Source organism: Brachyhypopomus gauderio, chromosome 20 (genome assembly GCF_052324685.1).
Source record: "Brachyhypopomus gauderio isolate BG-103 chromosome 20, BGAUD_0.2, whole genome shotgun sequence".
NCBI classification, from domain to species: domain Eukaryota; kingdom Metazoa; phylum Chordata; class Actinopteri; order Gymnotiformes; family Hypopomidae; genus Brachyhypopomus; species Brachyhypopomus gauderio.
In genome coordinates this window covers 11,122,566-11,138,110 of record NC_135230.1, presented here as the reverse complement: position 1 = coordinate 11,138,110, position 15,545 = coordinate 11,122,566, and the positions used below count along the sequence as shown (strand labels likewise).

The following is a 15,545-nucleotide window of genomic DNA, read 5'->3' as shown; positions in this document are numbered from 1 at the left end:
ATCTTTAGCACGTTGTTCAGATGACCGTTTGCGTACAGCGTGTGAGTACGGAAGATATGTGTAAATTAAAAAAGTTATTTTTTTGTCATTTAAATGACATCTATATGTAAAATAAAAACATGATATGCTATGTGTAAAAACGAACATCAGTTGCAATGTTAAAAACCTCCCAGTAATTGGTTCATCTGTTTAATTTAAACTAAATTATAGATGAACACAGGATCATGTAAGCAGCACGTCTGAATAATGGAGTAAGTTTGTGTGTTCAACTGCTTCTAGAGTGGCTATAGTAAAAACAAGATTTTAAATGAAAATTGAAAACACAAAGTAACATCATTCCAAGCATATATACTACAGACAGATAGGTTAGTAAGTAGTAAAAAATGTAAACTTCTTTATCCTCTATTACAATAAATCCATAGTTTCAGTACGTGCAGTAGTCATGTGGTTTTCTATCTTTACTATGGTAAGATTTGGATGTTCATCAGCTCTTAATTTTCTTTGCATATCTTAAACAACTGTAATTAATGATGTCATTAGTTATCTTTTATTAATCAAGCAATTATACCTTTCGTGATTATTATGATACACTGACAATGAAGACTGTGAATATGAAAGACACACAGTAATGGTTGTATAGTAGCCAAACAAGAATTTCATTTTGGAGAGAGGCTCCATATAGTAAAACATTTGGGAATATCTCACTTGGACCCAAGATGGTTTACAGCCTAATAAAAGTCTCATAACATGTGGATTTGTACATTGTACCTTTCTGTTGATAAAAGAGGGTGACAATAATTATCACAAACATCTCTTGCACCTGTACTTTGCAATATATACACACTTTGAAGGGTTGTTGACCATGGCCTGGCCCACTAACTTAAGACCAATGACAATTAATTGGTACAATGTCATCATTATCATGACATTATGTTGTTAATATGTAATGGATTAGTGAACTTACATTTGGGGGCTTTCTGAGGTAACTCCTATGCAGAGTTAGGAAGTCATATTTAGGGAAGTCAGCTTACATATAAACACTTAATATGTGAAGTTCTGCATCTCAACTCACTGCCACAGTTTCTGGTTAGTAGTTGGTTACTTTTAAAGTAATTGTTCATCTGTATATGTAATTTGTTATGCGTGATCTGAATACTTGAATGTTACAATAACCTGTTTAAATGAAGATTAAAATGACAACATTTTATCTCTCTCACACACAAAATTATTAGCTATTAGTGTATCTCATTGTTTGATGGAACTTGTACATTATTACGTACACATTGTAACAACATGTATAAAAAGGGTGTGGTGTTGTTGCCTACAAACAATCAAACTGAAGTTTTGTCTCTAGTAAAAATGCCTCTTTCCATGTGTCACTTCAGACAGTTCCGAGTGTGGCTCAAATACATATGAGGGAGGGTAGATTGATCACAAGGTGTTAGTATGCTGTACTACATTGCTAAATTATATGTGTGAAGGTAATTCTAATTCTGAACAAATAGGAGGCACTTGTGATTCACATGAGCTATGGACAGCTAAAATAACATTATTAATGCACTGTAAATATAAAAAAAAGAGAAACTCAAATACCATGTAAAGTAGGGGATTTCAAAGAACGTGTATCCTTATGAATCATGTTTGTTTGTTTCCAAATAAAATGCTGTATATGAAGTTCTTGTATAAAATGAGAGTGCTGCTTTGACTTGGGAGCAGACTGAAAAAGCAGCTGTGTCTAGGGTTATGTGCAACAAATATCTGAACTGAGTTAACTCATCATGGCATTGGGAATTTTAATGGTAAGACTTTGTATCATGTTAAGCTTTTCTCTGTGTGTGTGTGAGTGTGTTACATTATATATGGTGAGAGAGAGGTAGTAAAAATTAATGTTATACAAAGGGTTTTCAAAGAACCAGGATGTTTCAATTAGGGGTCCTTCATCAGCTGTGCAAACAAAGTACAATTTTACTTCTACATTTTGAACTTTCTTTTAATATTTTATTTTTGTCTTCTTATCTTTGCTTCCTTTTAATGTTTCTTTTTTTATTTCTTCTGTAAAGCACTTTGAGTTGCATGTATGTATGAAAGGTGCTATACAAATAAAGATTATTATTATTATTATTATTATTATAACTACAGGATCCCATCAATACCACGAAGCTGGAAGTATTTTGAAGTTTCCTAATTTGTCTTTTTGTATATTGATTTTGGTGTACAGTGCAACATGCAAAGTTCGGTTTGCTTTATTTACCACAAAGTCGTGGAAAAAACTGATTAATGTCCAAGACACAAGACATTTAAACAGATAAATCACAATATGCAATAGTAACCACTGAGCTAACCGCTTGTTGAGAGTCTTGTACTGCTGAGAATACAGCATTTAATAAAACTAAAGAATTGACTTAAACAGGGTGAGTGAAAACTAATCTAGCAGCCATGTGTGAGTTGTTCAATCATATGTATCCTTTCTTCAGTGATCACCAGGGCAGGTGATATTGGGTATTTTGGGGTTTTGGATGCCAATCCTACATCAACCCAGCAATGTACAGTAACTGATGACCAGTGTGATTTTCACAGGCAGAAAATGATGACATGCTGCACACACAAGCCACTACTGATGTGTCAAAGCAGAAAGGGTTTGGTTCTCTTAAACCATATATATTTGTGCTGCTGCTTCTCAGTATTCAAGGTAAGATCTAAGGCATTTGGTTTCATCTCTGTAGACCTTTATTTGATTAAAAACATCGTTTTGAATTTTGAATGTACTATTATTACATTGACTGTATACTATTGTATAACACGACTAATACATCCAAAATAAACGTGCTTGGTCATAAAGACACACCTTAGATGTGGCTGTAGGGCTTCTGTTTTCAGGGTGGGCTGTGACCAGAGGACAGAATCCTAAATTAATTTGTGTCATCAAGATCTTTGTACATAACAAGATGGGTCCATATTTCAGTACATATCAGAATTCAGTGAGAGAGGAGAATGAACGAATCGAACAGATAATAGTGCAGCATGTCAAAGTTATCTATATACAGATTTTGTAATAATGTTTAGGAACATTGTTTAAAAGTTAGCAAACGCAATACCTCCGTTTTGTATTTTTATAAGGATCCACTGCTGTATCGACAATCAAGTGCAAATCCTATGATATGAAGTACATGTATGAACAAGTTCAAAAAACCCTTTGGAATACCTCCATCCGGCCTGTCAGCAAAACCAATGAGACACTAAATATTGTACTGGGATTTACTATCGGTGCAGTCCTGGGAGTGGTGAGCAGTGCTTATCTTCATTGAAGCTTCAAAAGAAATGATGCTTATGAATTGAGCAATACAAAGTCTTTGATTTTATTTAATTTCTGCAAAGAGGGCTCACAATGAATGTGTTCTTTTTTTCCAGGATGTACAGGCACAGTTACTGAGAACATTCATTTTCAGAACTCTTGTATGTTTCACTTTAGCTTTTCTAATGATTTCTGATCCCCTGGTTGTTGTTTAATTACTGAACAAGACATTACTGAATCCTGACAGGACTGGAATGTGACGTTTCTGAGTTGGAATGAAACTGAGTGTGGAACCAATAAAATCTCCTATCCAAAGTCAGAGCTGTGGATACCTGATATTCATATATCTGAGTTGTGAGTGAATGTGCCATACTGCAGGATGTGTTCAGAGAATTCTGATGTGCTGAACAACTTACATTTGGCAGACTCTCTTATCTAGAGTAATTTATATCTTTATCAGTGCCTGTGCTCCTTCATATGGAACCTATGGACCTTAGTTTTATTAGCACAATGCATTACCTGACCTACCAGGTGTAGGGAACCTTCTAATCATCTATAGTCCTACTGCACAAAACGTCCTAATCTGTTTCACCATGACAAATCCTTTTATCTTAGAAAGAGATTAGATTAAAAACATATTTCCTTTAGGGCTGTAATGTCAGTATCATCTTTTGTTTCTCCGTTATATAACTAATATAACTGAAATACGTGACAATTTTGGTCAATCTGCTTTATTGAGACAAGCTCGTTTATTTCTCACTGCAGTATGGACGAGGACAAGAGTCCCACGGAACCGTACGTTTATATTTATTCCAATGGACGCATTCACCTTGATGAGCCAAAGCGAGTTGTCAGCTCATGCAATCTGAACATCTACAGGTTCCCCTTTGATGTCCAGAACTGTTCACTTACGTTTGCTTCCTACTTGCATGAAGGTGACACAATAATAAGACACTTTTGCTTTTATTCCAAAGCGTTCAAGAGACTATTTGTAATTGCTATTTGTTTATTTGCTTGTGGAAATCACATCATCTTGTATCTCTCAGAGAATGAAATAAACCTGACATCTAAATTAGAAAGTTATATCATGAAAACAAGCACCACTTATGAATACACCGATGGAGAATGGAAACTGATGGATATAAAAGCAAATATCTCTGCCTTCAATGTTTCCCTTAGACGTTACTCTGCAGTCATATACTATGTGAGTGAGTAAAAAAATAAAAAAGCTGATTTAAAGAAAAGCTCCTAGTATCTCATTAACCTGACACTAATCACTAATGTCACTAATGTAATGTAAACATAATTTAACTTTGCTATATTTGCTGTAGTGCCTGCAGTTTTATTATGGAACGCCACAAAGTGATGTGGATTCCACATGGTCTACTAATCCTTCACAGCTGGCTGTTGCTTGTGCTGTCTCTGACCTCTTTTTGTCTGTGTTAGATCATCGTGAAGCGTGTGGCCACCCTCTATGTAGTGAACCTGTTAATACCGAGTGGCTTCCTCATCACACTGGATTTGTTCAGCTTCCTGCTACCTCCTCAGACTGTAGATCGCTCTGCTTTCAAAATGACCCTCATCCTCGGCTACACTGTCTTCCTGCTCATAATAAACGACCTCCTCCCTCACACCAGCCAAGAGACACCCCTGATAAGTATGGAGTGTATTCATTTTTAATGATCTACAATAAAACATTCAAAATAAACATATCCAATATCAAGATCTAACCAACCAGTTACCTGAATAGGTGTAATAATAATAATAATAATAATAAAATATATTTAATTATAACACCCCACCTTACCCAACAGATGTATACTTCTCTATATGTTTGGCACTAATGGTGGTCAGTCTGCTGGAGACTATCTTCATTGTTAACCTGATCAACAGTACAGTCCCTTACCCAAAAGTGCCCCACTGGGTACACATCCTGGTCCTGCGCTTCCTAGCACGACTCGTGTTCATTTCGTCCAATCCTAGCCCACCAAACACACTTATCCTGGAAAGAGGTATCATTGGATCATATATACTATACTATACTATACACACACACACACACACACACACATATATATATATATATATATATATATATATATATATACATACATACATACATATGTGTATGTGTTTGATAACCATTTTAGTAGTGTTCTTCTTGACACACACACACACACACACACACGCACACACACACATGGATATAAAGTCTGCACTGCTGTGTTTCCCACATCACCAGCAAGCTCTTCAGCTGGAGTAACGGCGCAGCCTGAAATCACTGCTGACCTGGAGAAGCCGGAGGCAGCATTTGTGGAGGAGCTGAGGAAACTGGGCAGAAACGTCAAGGCCATCCGCCTCAATCTGGAGGAGCCGCGGACGCTGGACCCAACAACTGAAGACTGGTACCAGATCAGCAAGGTCATTGATCGCTTCCTGTTCATCATCTACATCATCTTCGTCTTTGTGAGCTTCACCACAATAATAATACTATGGGCAAATCACTAACGTCACTGAGAAAATATATGAATGGAAACACAGAGAACAGACTAGAAATTGAAGAATTAATTAAGCCATTGACTAAAGCTTTGTTAATCAATTTTTTGGGTGATTTCTTTGGCTTTTTGAAATTTTTTTTAAACTAATTTCAGTTGTTTGCAAAAATGTTACCGAAAATAAAATGAACTTGAATATCAATCACTGTCTTCTTACTGCTTGCTTCTGTACATTCTGGTAATTTGTTTAGATTTGTCTGTTATAAAAATGCATTAAGTTAATCAAGGAGATCAGTGAACCCCAAATCTCATCTGGTACGTATAATGATGGACACCATAATGTAGGAAGTTGGTTTCATTCACAAAGAAATATCACATAACCCTGCACCACAATGTAATCTGTACATTCATTTGACCAATACCTGAAATCATCAACTGACACAATCATCATCTTAGTGCACCATTTATTCTTTTTTTTATAATAAATGGAGTTTTTTTCTGAACAAATGAAAACCTGCATTTGCATAACATGGCAGTTGAAACAGTGAACTTGGATGAAAACACCCATCTCTGCAAGTCTGAAGTGACTCATAAAACTGGTCGTTAAGAAGATAGCTGAATATAAACAAACATCACCTTGGATTTTTGTAAATCTATTTTTGTTAGTTTTAAGAGACACCAAGTTTAAAATCTTTCATTAAATAAAATAATTCATGACCTCCAAATCAAAACGAATTAAGTTCTTTACTATAAACATTATGAGAACCCATTCTAGTTTAAGTAAACAAGTCTTAATGTTATAAACAATAATAGTGTTACTGTATCAACACAACTGTGGTTATCAGAGGTAATGGTTGAGTCTGCTAGTAATATACAGTGTATCACAGGAATAGTCTGAGATATTTGTCAGTATAATTAAGGTGCATATAGACTTCACTCTTTTATAACCACATCCCACCCTCCACCGTCTAGTTAGAATTCCTAATGGCATCAAAAATCCTTAAAAGATGTCAAGAGACATGTTGGCATTGGCTCAGAACCAAAATTTCCTTTGTTTGGGGATTACCTGTTAATTTGAGCAATTAGAATTGTATACACCTTAAACCGCATCTTCCTGCTTGTGGGACATAATCTGCACTAGGAGCAGCTTTTGTAGGTAGGCAACCCCTTCGCTCAGTGTCCTAGATGTGCCTCATCTTAACACACCCTGACTTTTATGCTTGTTAACATGCACTTAGGTTAGAGGCCTCTAGGGTGAGTTATTCTAGATTCAGTAAATCTAGAACAACCAGAACTCTAGAACAATCTGAAACCTAGGTTATAGTAGTGTAATATGGAATTACAGGTTGGCTACCAGCTGGAGTTCTAACTTCAGTTTAACTTGTGCTTCTGCCTTAGCTTACACATCAAGGATTTACTCCTTATCATAATTAATTAAGGCACATTAAACAAAACACATGTACTGATGTCTTTGTGACAGCTTAATTAGGCGCTCCCAGTGATTTGTCAATTTTCTCATGCTAACATAAATTCACCACAGCCACAGAAGTCAGTGAGACTGACACCACCGTTACATCAGATCTCCACCTCCTTTTACTTCTTATTTGGTAATGGCGCCCTCATCTCTAAGATTCTGTGTCAGTGTGGCAAAGCCCCTCCAGTTCATCAATGGTATGCAAATAAATGCAGCATGGGCGGGGCTGTGAAAGCAGCTCCGCCCTCTGCTCTGCCACGACCTCGCCTTGATCTTCGGTACTACAGATGCAGACGCTGCAGAATTCTTCAGAGTCTTCTCGGTGCTCGTCGCTCAGGGCGGACCTGAGCTCCATGTGCGGCTGCCTCCTCATTCTCCGCCCCTTTTCCTCAGGCTCCTCCCCCTCCCTCCACTGGCCCTTCCTGCACATGTCCTGCTTCCTCGCTCCAGAGCTCTCCTTCAAGGGTTCGTCGCTGTGCTCTGAGGTGTGCTCCTCTGAGCCCATCAGGGCTTTGCTGCTGTCTTTGTGGCAGTGCAATCTGTGGCTATGGAAGGCCTCTATACTGGGACTAGAGCACAGTGGGTCTGATGCTGGGAGAACTGGAGTGGCCTGTCTCAATGGGCAGTGCACCTCCTGCTGGTCAGTGGTGGTACAGTCTGTGGGTGCAGAGTTTAAGGCACAGTATGGAGGAGGTGGAGTGGCAGGATGATTTATTACTTCCTCATAGTCAGGGAGAAGATAGCTTGGAAGAAACCCTGAAAGGCACAAATTTAGGAAATTAACTAGTTGGTGTCGTCAAATCAAATGTACTTTCTTTGCCTTGATAACTCACGTATTACCAGCTAGTAGCAGCACATGTATATGATTGTTTGCTATCAAAATCCTTGGTCCCTTTACAATAAATAACAAGGTTATGGTCTGGTGATCTTAATTTTTACATTTTGAAGAACTACATGTAGTGGAGAATTTCAGATTATGTCTGAGGCATTTCACCCAGGATTGTTCCAAGAGTGTCACTTGCCATTGATACATTTCAATCAGCTAAAAGCATTTCGAATACAGAGATCCTTTAGCAATGCTTTGAAATATTTTTCAATGTTATAAATACAAAATAATACTCCTCAGCTAACTAACTGACCATTAAGGATGTAAAATACATGCTAGTTTCTGATTTTCTGTCACGGTGAGGCGGCCCCCTACCGGCTGCCTCCGTCCACAGCGGCTGTTGTTGTTGTTGTTTGGTGACGTCATGTGCGTCCCTCAGGTGGGCGGAGCCCGTGATCCGTCTCACCTGAGGGTCGTTTGTTTGCCTATATATGTCTTGTCTTTGTACCAGTTGACCGCTGGTCATTATATCCTTAATTTGGAGATATTGCACGGGTTTTTGGTTTGCACACTTTCTATTAAACCATCCTTTTTCCCTGAGACTTGGCGTGATCGCTTCCTTTTAGTTCGCACACCCTGCTCGTCACAGAATGACCAGCCACCCTTCGGAAGCCGCCAGTCTCTTTTTCTTTCTCCTTCGTTCGTGGTCATGTCTCGTGGTAAGTGTTTGTCTACGTGGTGTTTTGTTTGTTGTTGAAGAGCCCCGCCGTGCTGAAACGTTGTGTGTGTGTGCAGCACGGCAGTGACCAGGGCGGTTACACGTTACTTCGTGTTGTGTGATTACACGTGTGTGTAGGTGTGTGTGAGTGAACGGACGTATGGATCGGTGTGGTCCCGTGCCACGGGGTGTGGCACGGAGGGCGTCGCTCCCAAGGGAGGCCCTGAGCAGGGTAGTGCGCGTGAGTGTTTTGTGTATGTGTGCGTGTGTGTATGTCATGTGTTGCAGGTTGCTCCTGGTGGTGAATAGCGGCCCTCCTGGACCTTGTGGGATCTCCTAAGTAGGCAGGAGCCCCCTTATGTGATGGGGTGACGGGAGCCCGGTCTTAAAGAGCCCCCCCTGGAGGGTGAGGGCTCCCCGGATGTATGGGGACCTGAGGGCTCCTGTCTGAAGAGCTCCTGCTGAAGACAGAGGTCCCCCCTCATGCTCGGCGGTACCAAGAGGTCCTGGGGTGTAGCCGGCCCACATAGGGAAGGAGTGTTTCCCCCCTGGAACCTCCGGTGGGGTGGAGGAGTCCACCCTGCTATGTACTTCCCCGTGAGGGGCGGTCTCCCTGGCCGGTTAGGGTTGCCCAGGGTCGAGGTGCGCCGAGATGAGAGGTAGGTCCAGGAGGTGGTTAGGACCGTGCCCCAGGGAAGTAGCCTGCACGCACGCACACTTTTGTGGGGCTCTCTGGCTAAACGCCGGTTAGGGCGTGAGGGCCCTGTGACCGACTGGGGCGTGGTTTTGTGTTGTTAACGGCCCGGTCGGTCCAGGGTCCCGCCCAGGGAGGTGAGCTGTTTAATGTTCTGTGTTTTATGTTCCAGCTCCCGGACGGCAGGAGGTGTGTTCCTGCCTGTCTCTGCCTTCCTGCCCCTTCGTGTTTTGTGTGCAGCTGCTGTGTGCCACACACCCAGTGGAGGGGAGTGCGGCTTGGTGGGGGGGTCTGTCACGGTGAGGCGGCCCCCTACCGGCCGCCTCCGTCCAGTTGACCGCTGGTCATTATATCCTTAATTTGGAGATATTGCACGGGTTTTTGGTTTGCACACTTTCTATTAAACCATCCTTTTTCCCTGAGACTTGGCGTGATCGCTTCCTTTTAGTTCGCACACCCTGCCCGTCACATTTACACTGACTTTAAAACCAGGTCCAGGAGGATATGAAATATTTAAATACCTTTTAATATTATGTTTAGTTGTAAATGCCCTTTTAAACACTTAAATGAAGGCACATTAAAACCAGAGGTACATAGTTTAATACTTCTACGGTATATCATTTTTTAATACAATCTTTTTTTTTTTAACAACTCTGTCATTTTAGTACATTTTAGGAGCCAACACCTGCATTCAGTACACTGGCCAACAACATCAACATTGACAGAGGCTCCAGTTCCTGTATCTCTGTCTCCTTTGGTTTCAGATTTGTGAAACTCCCATGATGCACTGCCAGTAAAAACACATGGAAAGTCACAGATTCGTAGGATTCTGGGAGCGGGCCCATCGATCCTAAAACAAACAGGTACACTGACAGAAGGGCTTGGTCAGACCCATGGCTACTGACCTGCTGTTCAGGGCGAGGTCGGCTAAATAATAAGAAAAAAAGAAACGACCTAAAACCCCATTCCAACATCACATAACATGAGCAGAGGTTTTCCTTATACGCCGGTCCTATTTTGCCCCAACATGTTGTAAATCACCCCTTTCTAACTACGCAAATGCAAGTCAGTGGCCCAATCCTCAGTGGCCAAAGTTTGATATGTTCGAGTGTCGTAACACTGGTGCAACATCAGGTCAGTGCACTCTGAAAAAAGCAGCCTATGTTACATAACTGAGGCATGCACAGAAATGACCAGACGCCGGGAAGACACATGGCTTTCAGAAATGACCTCTGACCTACCATTAAAGCCACTGTTAAAACCATGACAGAATGTGACACTACAGAATCCCATCATATGTTGCACTGCAGAAGAGTGGCCACATCCATTCAAACACAGACAGAATTACAGCAGCACAACAAGTTGTCGTCCCATTGTAGACAGAGCAGGGGTGTTCATACTGACCTCGTCACACCATACCGTGCGACCCACACCGCGTCAAGTCTCTGCCATGTAGCAGAAATGAGGAAGGGGGGGTCTTACTGAGGTAGAAGAGCGGGGAGGTGGAGCCGTGCGCCTCGCTGTAGGCGATGAGGTTGATCTCGCGCTGACGCTGCTGCTGTCGGAGCCTGTGCTTGACGCGGCGGTGATGACACACACAACAACAGGTCAGGAAGATGATGATGGCCCACGCTAGCCAGAACCCTGACAACAAAATTACACACACACACACACACACACACACACACACACGTGTGCACATGGACACACGCACACGTGCACACGTGCACAGATGCACATACATGTGCATGACACAGGTTGTAGGGTAAGATATGCTGCAAAATGTGATTCATTTCAAATGTTCATTTCTTCAGCTAGCTTAATGAATGCATGCTTCCAATCTAGTTCCTTTAGCTCACTTAGTAGAAATCTCACAAGTACCCTTCTCTAACCATATTTAAAAAATGACAATGCAGAAAATTACACAGGTTCATAGCTAAACCTTCACAAGACAGAATTTTACAACTAGCAATCCACATTCAAGATTTTGCAGCTAATATATAAGCACTGTTACTTATTCCATGTCCTATTAACTGAAATAATCGTCTCCCACTACCAGCACATTTGACTTTTGGCTATCATTTATATCTTCAAAATCACTTTTATTTTTCCCATTTTGGTTTTTTTTGCCCAGAGTGTAAAAGGTGACTCACACCAGAGCTGGTAGTAGTGAGTGTCTTGGCAGCAGTGTTCGGCCTGGCAGGCGTGGCTCAGGTTACGCCCTCCGGGACACCGCTGCACCTGCCCGGCCGGGGGAGGCAAGCACACCACACTTAGACAACGGAAAAAAGCTAACTTCCTGGAGAAATCAGACCAGCGTTTAACATGCACCAAAACCACCAATCACATGCCTGTGTATTTCCGGTTAGTTTACTGATGAACATTAAATGCCTTTAGTAACTTTAGCAACTCAGTGACTCTTCTCTAGATACTGCATGACTCAAATTCAACCCATACAAATGATTAAATCTTTAGACAAGATGGCAACAAGATGGTTAGAGCAAGTTAGCAAAACAGCACTCAAAATCAGCACCAATAAAACTTAAAATGTGTTTAAAAAACATAAAAACATAGCTACAAAGTCCTTTGTAAATCATTCATTAACATATTTTCTAGAAATAAATACATTACTAACTAGAAACACATTAGCAACAAGAGAAAAGCAAATTGTGCTGTAAAGTCAAAAACCCATCAGTTATCCAAAACCTCTGTAGATTCTGTACTGGTTTAAATGCTCTTCTTAGTCAGACAAAAGCTTAATATTCAAACCTTTAACCTAGAATGCCGACACTTCATTTACAGAGAGGCTCACAAATAAGCAGCAAACCATCTGGTTCCATGATGGAGTCTAGTTAATTATTACATCATAATAGCACTGATTCAGCTGTCTACCATGTTTAGTGGCAGCTATAGCAGAGACATGCTATTCCAGCGGTAGTCCACTGCACACACGTCCTTACAGCCCACAGCTATACAAGAGATCTGCATGGGGAGAAGCACACACACACTCACCTACCAAATACCCACCCCCACACACTCTCTCTTTTTTGCTTGTTTCTAACTTGCGCGCACATACACACACACACACACACACCACATAAAGAGCCAGGACTGTTCTATGGAAATTTCCAGTAAGTGGAGGAGTGAGAAGAATATTTTGTGTGTGTGTGTGTGTGTGTACTACTACTCTTATGGATCATTTCTATGGGTAAGGGGATAACAGAGGATTGATCAACACATGCACCCCAGACTTTGTGTCTCTCTCATGCACACTGTCTCACACTCAAAAACATTACAAAACAAAAACAGTTCTTAATCACCAGCATACAAATTATCTCAAATTCAGTCTCAGTCCTCCTCATGTACCCAATTAAGAAACATAGTGTTCTGTTCCCAAAGTTATCTCTGTACTTTTCTCACTGGATGTCTTATTCCCCAGCTGCTGCACATCAACCTTACATGTTTTATTTGGGAGTGTACATTGAGTGTGTGTGTGTGTGTGTGTGTGTGTCCAGTGCAAACAATACCACTCACCATGATCATAGTGCTGACCTGACTACATATGCACAGCAATGTGACTCCTGCACTCCGCACCCCTGTTCTTAAATAAGCATACTGAAGACAATGTTTTGCTCCGTTTCCTTCCAAGACTGAGCCCTAGCTTAACCTGCCTCTTGTACTTCTGGGCCACAAGCACCCACCCTAAACCCACAAAATGTATGTTCACACAAGCAGTCATACAGCATGAGAGCAAGCTGTCTTAGTGATTGTGTTGCAAACATCCATGCAAAGGCAATCTAGATGAATGGATCCATTCCAAAAATTAGGAATACTTTCTGATGGATAGGACACTTTCTAACCCATCCACAACAATCCACCTTTCTTTTGGGCTTGGAATTTTACCTAGCTCAAGTTACGGCGTCACAAATGTCATATCGGAAAATGTATCAAGCTAAAACTATAATGAAAAGCTGTTGAAGACCGTCAACGTCATTAACCAGTCCGATATTGTGGCCTGACTGTCTAGCACTGTTTTCAATAGCCAATATGCAGAGTGTTTCAGATGTCTGGGACAACACATGATATGGCAGTAAACGATCATTCAGCACTGGACACGTTTGCTTCTCCAGGTCAACTTGAATTCATTTATACGGGCCTTCCCAGTGTCTGGACCAGTAATCCACAGGTTAGCTTTCACTCATAAGTTCAGAACCAATCAAAAGACCATTTAGTAAAACAAAATAAAATAAAGAAGAATATGCATTCAATTAAGATCAGTAATCTAGACAAGGCAAAATGCTGCATCAAACTGTGAGTACCTTTGTGGAAAGAATTTGATAACGTCAAGAGAGTGGCCCATTCTGCAGGATACTCTACAAGCAAAAGCTTGTGAACATTGACTCAGCAAGCAAAACAACACATATGGGTATGAATTTGCAACTTTGACCACAATGCCAACCTAAATGGTATGAACGTACACTGAAACTTACCTTTGATCCCCACTTACACCTTATAAAAGCCATAATGGCACAATCTGACGATAGAGGTTTTTCACATGGCCTGAGAAATCCTTTTTTGCTTTTTTTTTTAATTTACTGGCACACACTCAAAGCCCAAATGGACACATCTGCATGCAAATTACATGAAATACAGGGTTAATCTTTTCATTACCACTGTAATGCAAGTCTTAACAGAGTTATATTGGCTGTTTACCATATTAAATCTCTTTAGGAATGCTTGGACTGGGAGTGGGGGTATCCTATTACTTTAGGGCAAAAACAATCAGATCTGGGTCTGAAATCTGATTTGCTAAACAAATAAACAGTACATCATATTGCCCCAGGGGTCTACTAAACCAAGGCACAATATGTCAAACAACTAAGTGATTCATAGCTACAGAAATATAAATATTTCGTTGTGTTAGTTAGTTACTTTCCATTGGCTAAACATAATGGCGAGATTCGAACACGCGCTTAAGCGATTTTCTATTGCTATTGATCAACTGCTCCAGAAAGGCTCCAGACTTTAGCGACATTTGCGTCTACTAAGATCCAGTTTTCTCTTCAAGTGAATCATCTTGTGGAATGACAGAAACTGAAATGAGCGTTAAATCAGTTTAATATTTGTCGTTCACAACTGGTCATTTGCGGTAATAAAAAGATAACTTAATAGCTACGACCATTTTACGACCAGTTACCGCATATTTGAAAACATTTGTTTACAGCACTCGGGTGCACAACTTCCGTAACCAAACGCGTATTTATTAGCTTTCGTCCGCTAGTTAGATAAATCGACTTTTTTCATAATTAGATGTAGCTAGATTCAGTTGATATAATAACGCAAACTGATGCAACTTTTTCAAACTCGAACTACTGGCCATATTTACATCCGTGAAAAGTTTACCGGCTGTCTGCATTCAACAAGTTTATTAGCCAGCTAGCTAGTACAACATGTACTGCGTACTTTCAGTAGTTAACTAGGTAACTAACCATGTTTAACATGCACGTTGAAATCTGATTTATCAGTAGAAAACTTCAAGATCATCAGGCGGAATTTGATTCGACGTGCTGAAGTGACACCACGGACATTTTCTCACCTCAACACTTGCATCTGTCGGGTTGACAGGTCCATCAACGTACAAGAATAAGGTCATACTACACAGCTATTAAACTTGCTTGTTTGATAAAGACACAGACATTGAGACAGACGGGGGCAGAGAGAGATTATTTAAAAAGCGTAAAAGACAAACACATTCGCCTTCCTGCTTGTTCATAACTGGGCCAGTGGAGGACGAAGGGCATTGAGCGAACCGCACGTTGCTCCGCACCACGGGATGTTCCAGCTGTTACACGAGGCGTTCCATCGAACGCGGACTCTGGAATACTCTGGACTCTAGAAGAGCTGGTCTGGACTCTGGAATACTGAATCAGGACTGAACAAGAATCATTCATGTGGTCGGGAGGACCCGGCCAGAAGTAACTAAAATTCAGCAGCCAAATGTAAAAATAAATAAATAAATAAATAAATAAATAAATGAATTAATTAT

The 15,545-nt window shown here is 40.6% G+C and overlaps 2 protein-coding genes across 5 annotated transcripts; one reads left to right on the top strand and one right to left on the bottom strand.

Annotated features, from left to right (window-relative positions):
* Positions 1–14: 14 nt before the first annotated feature.
* LOC143484083 (5-hydroxytryptamine receptor 3C-like) lies at positions 15–5,976 on the top strand. The gene is made up of 10 exons (XM_076982580.1): positions 15–1,799; positions 2,578–2,689; positions 3,118–3,281; positions 3,409–3,453; positions 3,540–3,646; positions 4,058–4,227; positions 4,339–4,496; positions 4,739–4,949; positions 5,107–5,304; positions 5,535–5,976. Exons 1-10 carry the CDS (start codon positions 1,779–1,781, stop codon positions 5,798–5,800), a joined length of 1,452 nt encoding a protein of 483 aa, XP_076838695.1. The 5' UTR covers positions 15–1,778; the 3' UTR covers positions 5,801–5,976.
* Positions 5,977–6,234: 258 nt separating this feature from the next.
* Positions 6,235–15,419, bottom strand: wbp1lb (WW domain binding protein 1-like b). Of its 4 annotated transcripts, none has more exons than XM_076983070.1 (5): positions 15,096–15,419; positions 12,392–12,556; positions 11,653–11,740; positions 10,982–11,143; positions 6,235–8,017 (listed from the first exon to the last, which is right to left on the bottom strand). In XM_076983070.1, exons 2-5 carry the CDS (start codon positions 12,392–12,394, stop codon positions 7,413–7,415), a joined length of 858 nt encoding a protein of 285 aa, XP_076839185.1. In that variant the 5' UTR covers positions 12,395–12,556; positions 15,096–15,419; the 3' UTR covers positions 6,235–7,412. The 4 variants fall into 4 exon arrangements, with proteins under 4 accessions (XP_076839185.1, XP_076839186.1, XP_076839183.1 ...); XM_076983071.1 differs by having other exon boundaries at positions 12,392–12,481; XM_076983068.1 differs by lacking the exon at positions 12,392–12,556 and having other exon boundaries at positions 15,096–15,418.
* Between the last annotated feature and the right edge of the window lie 126 nt (positions 15,420–15,545).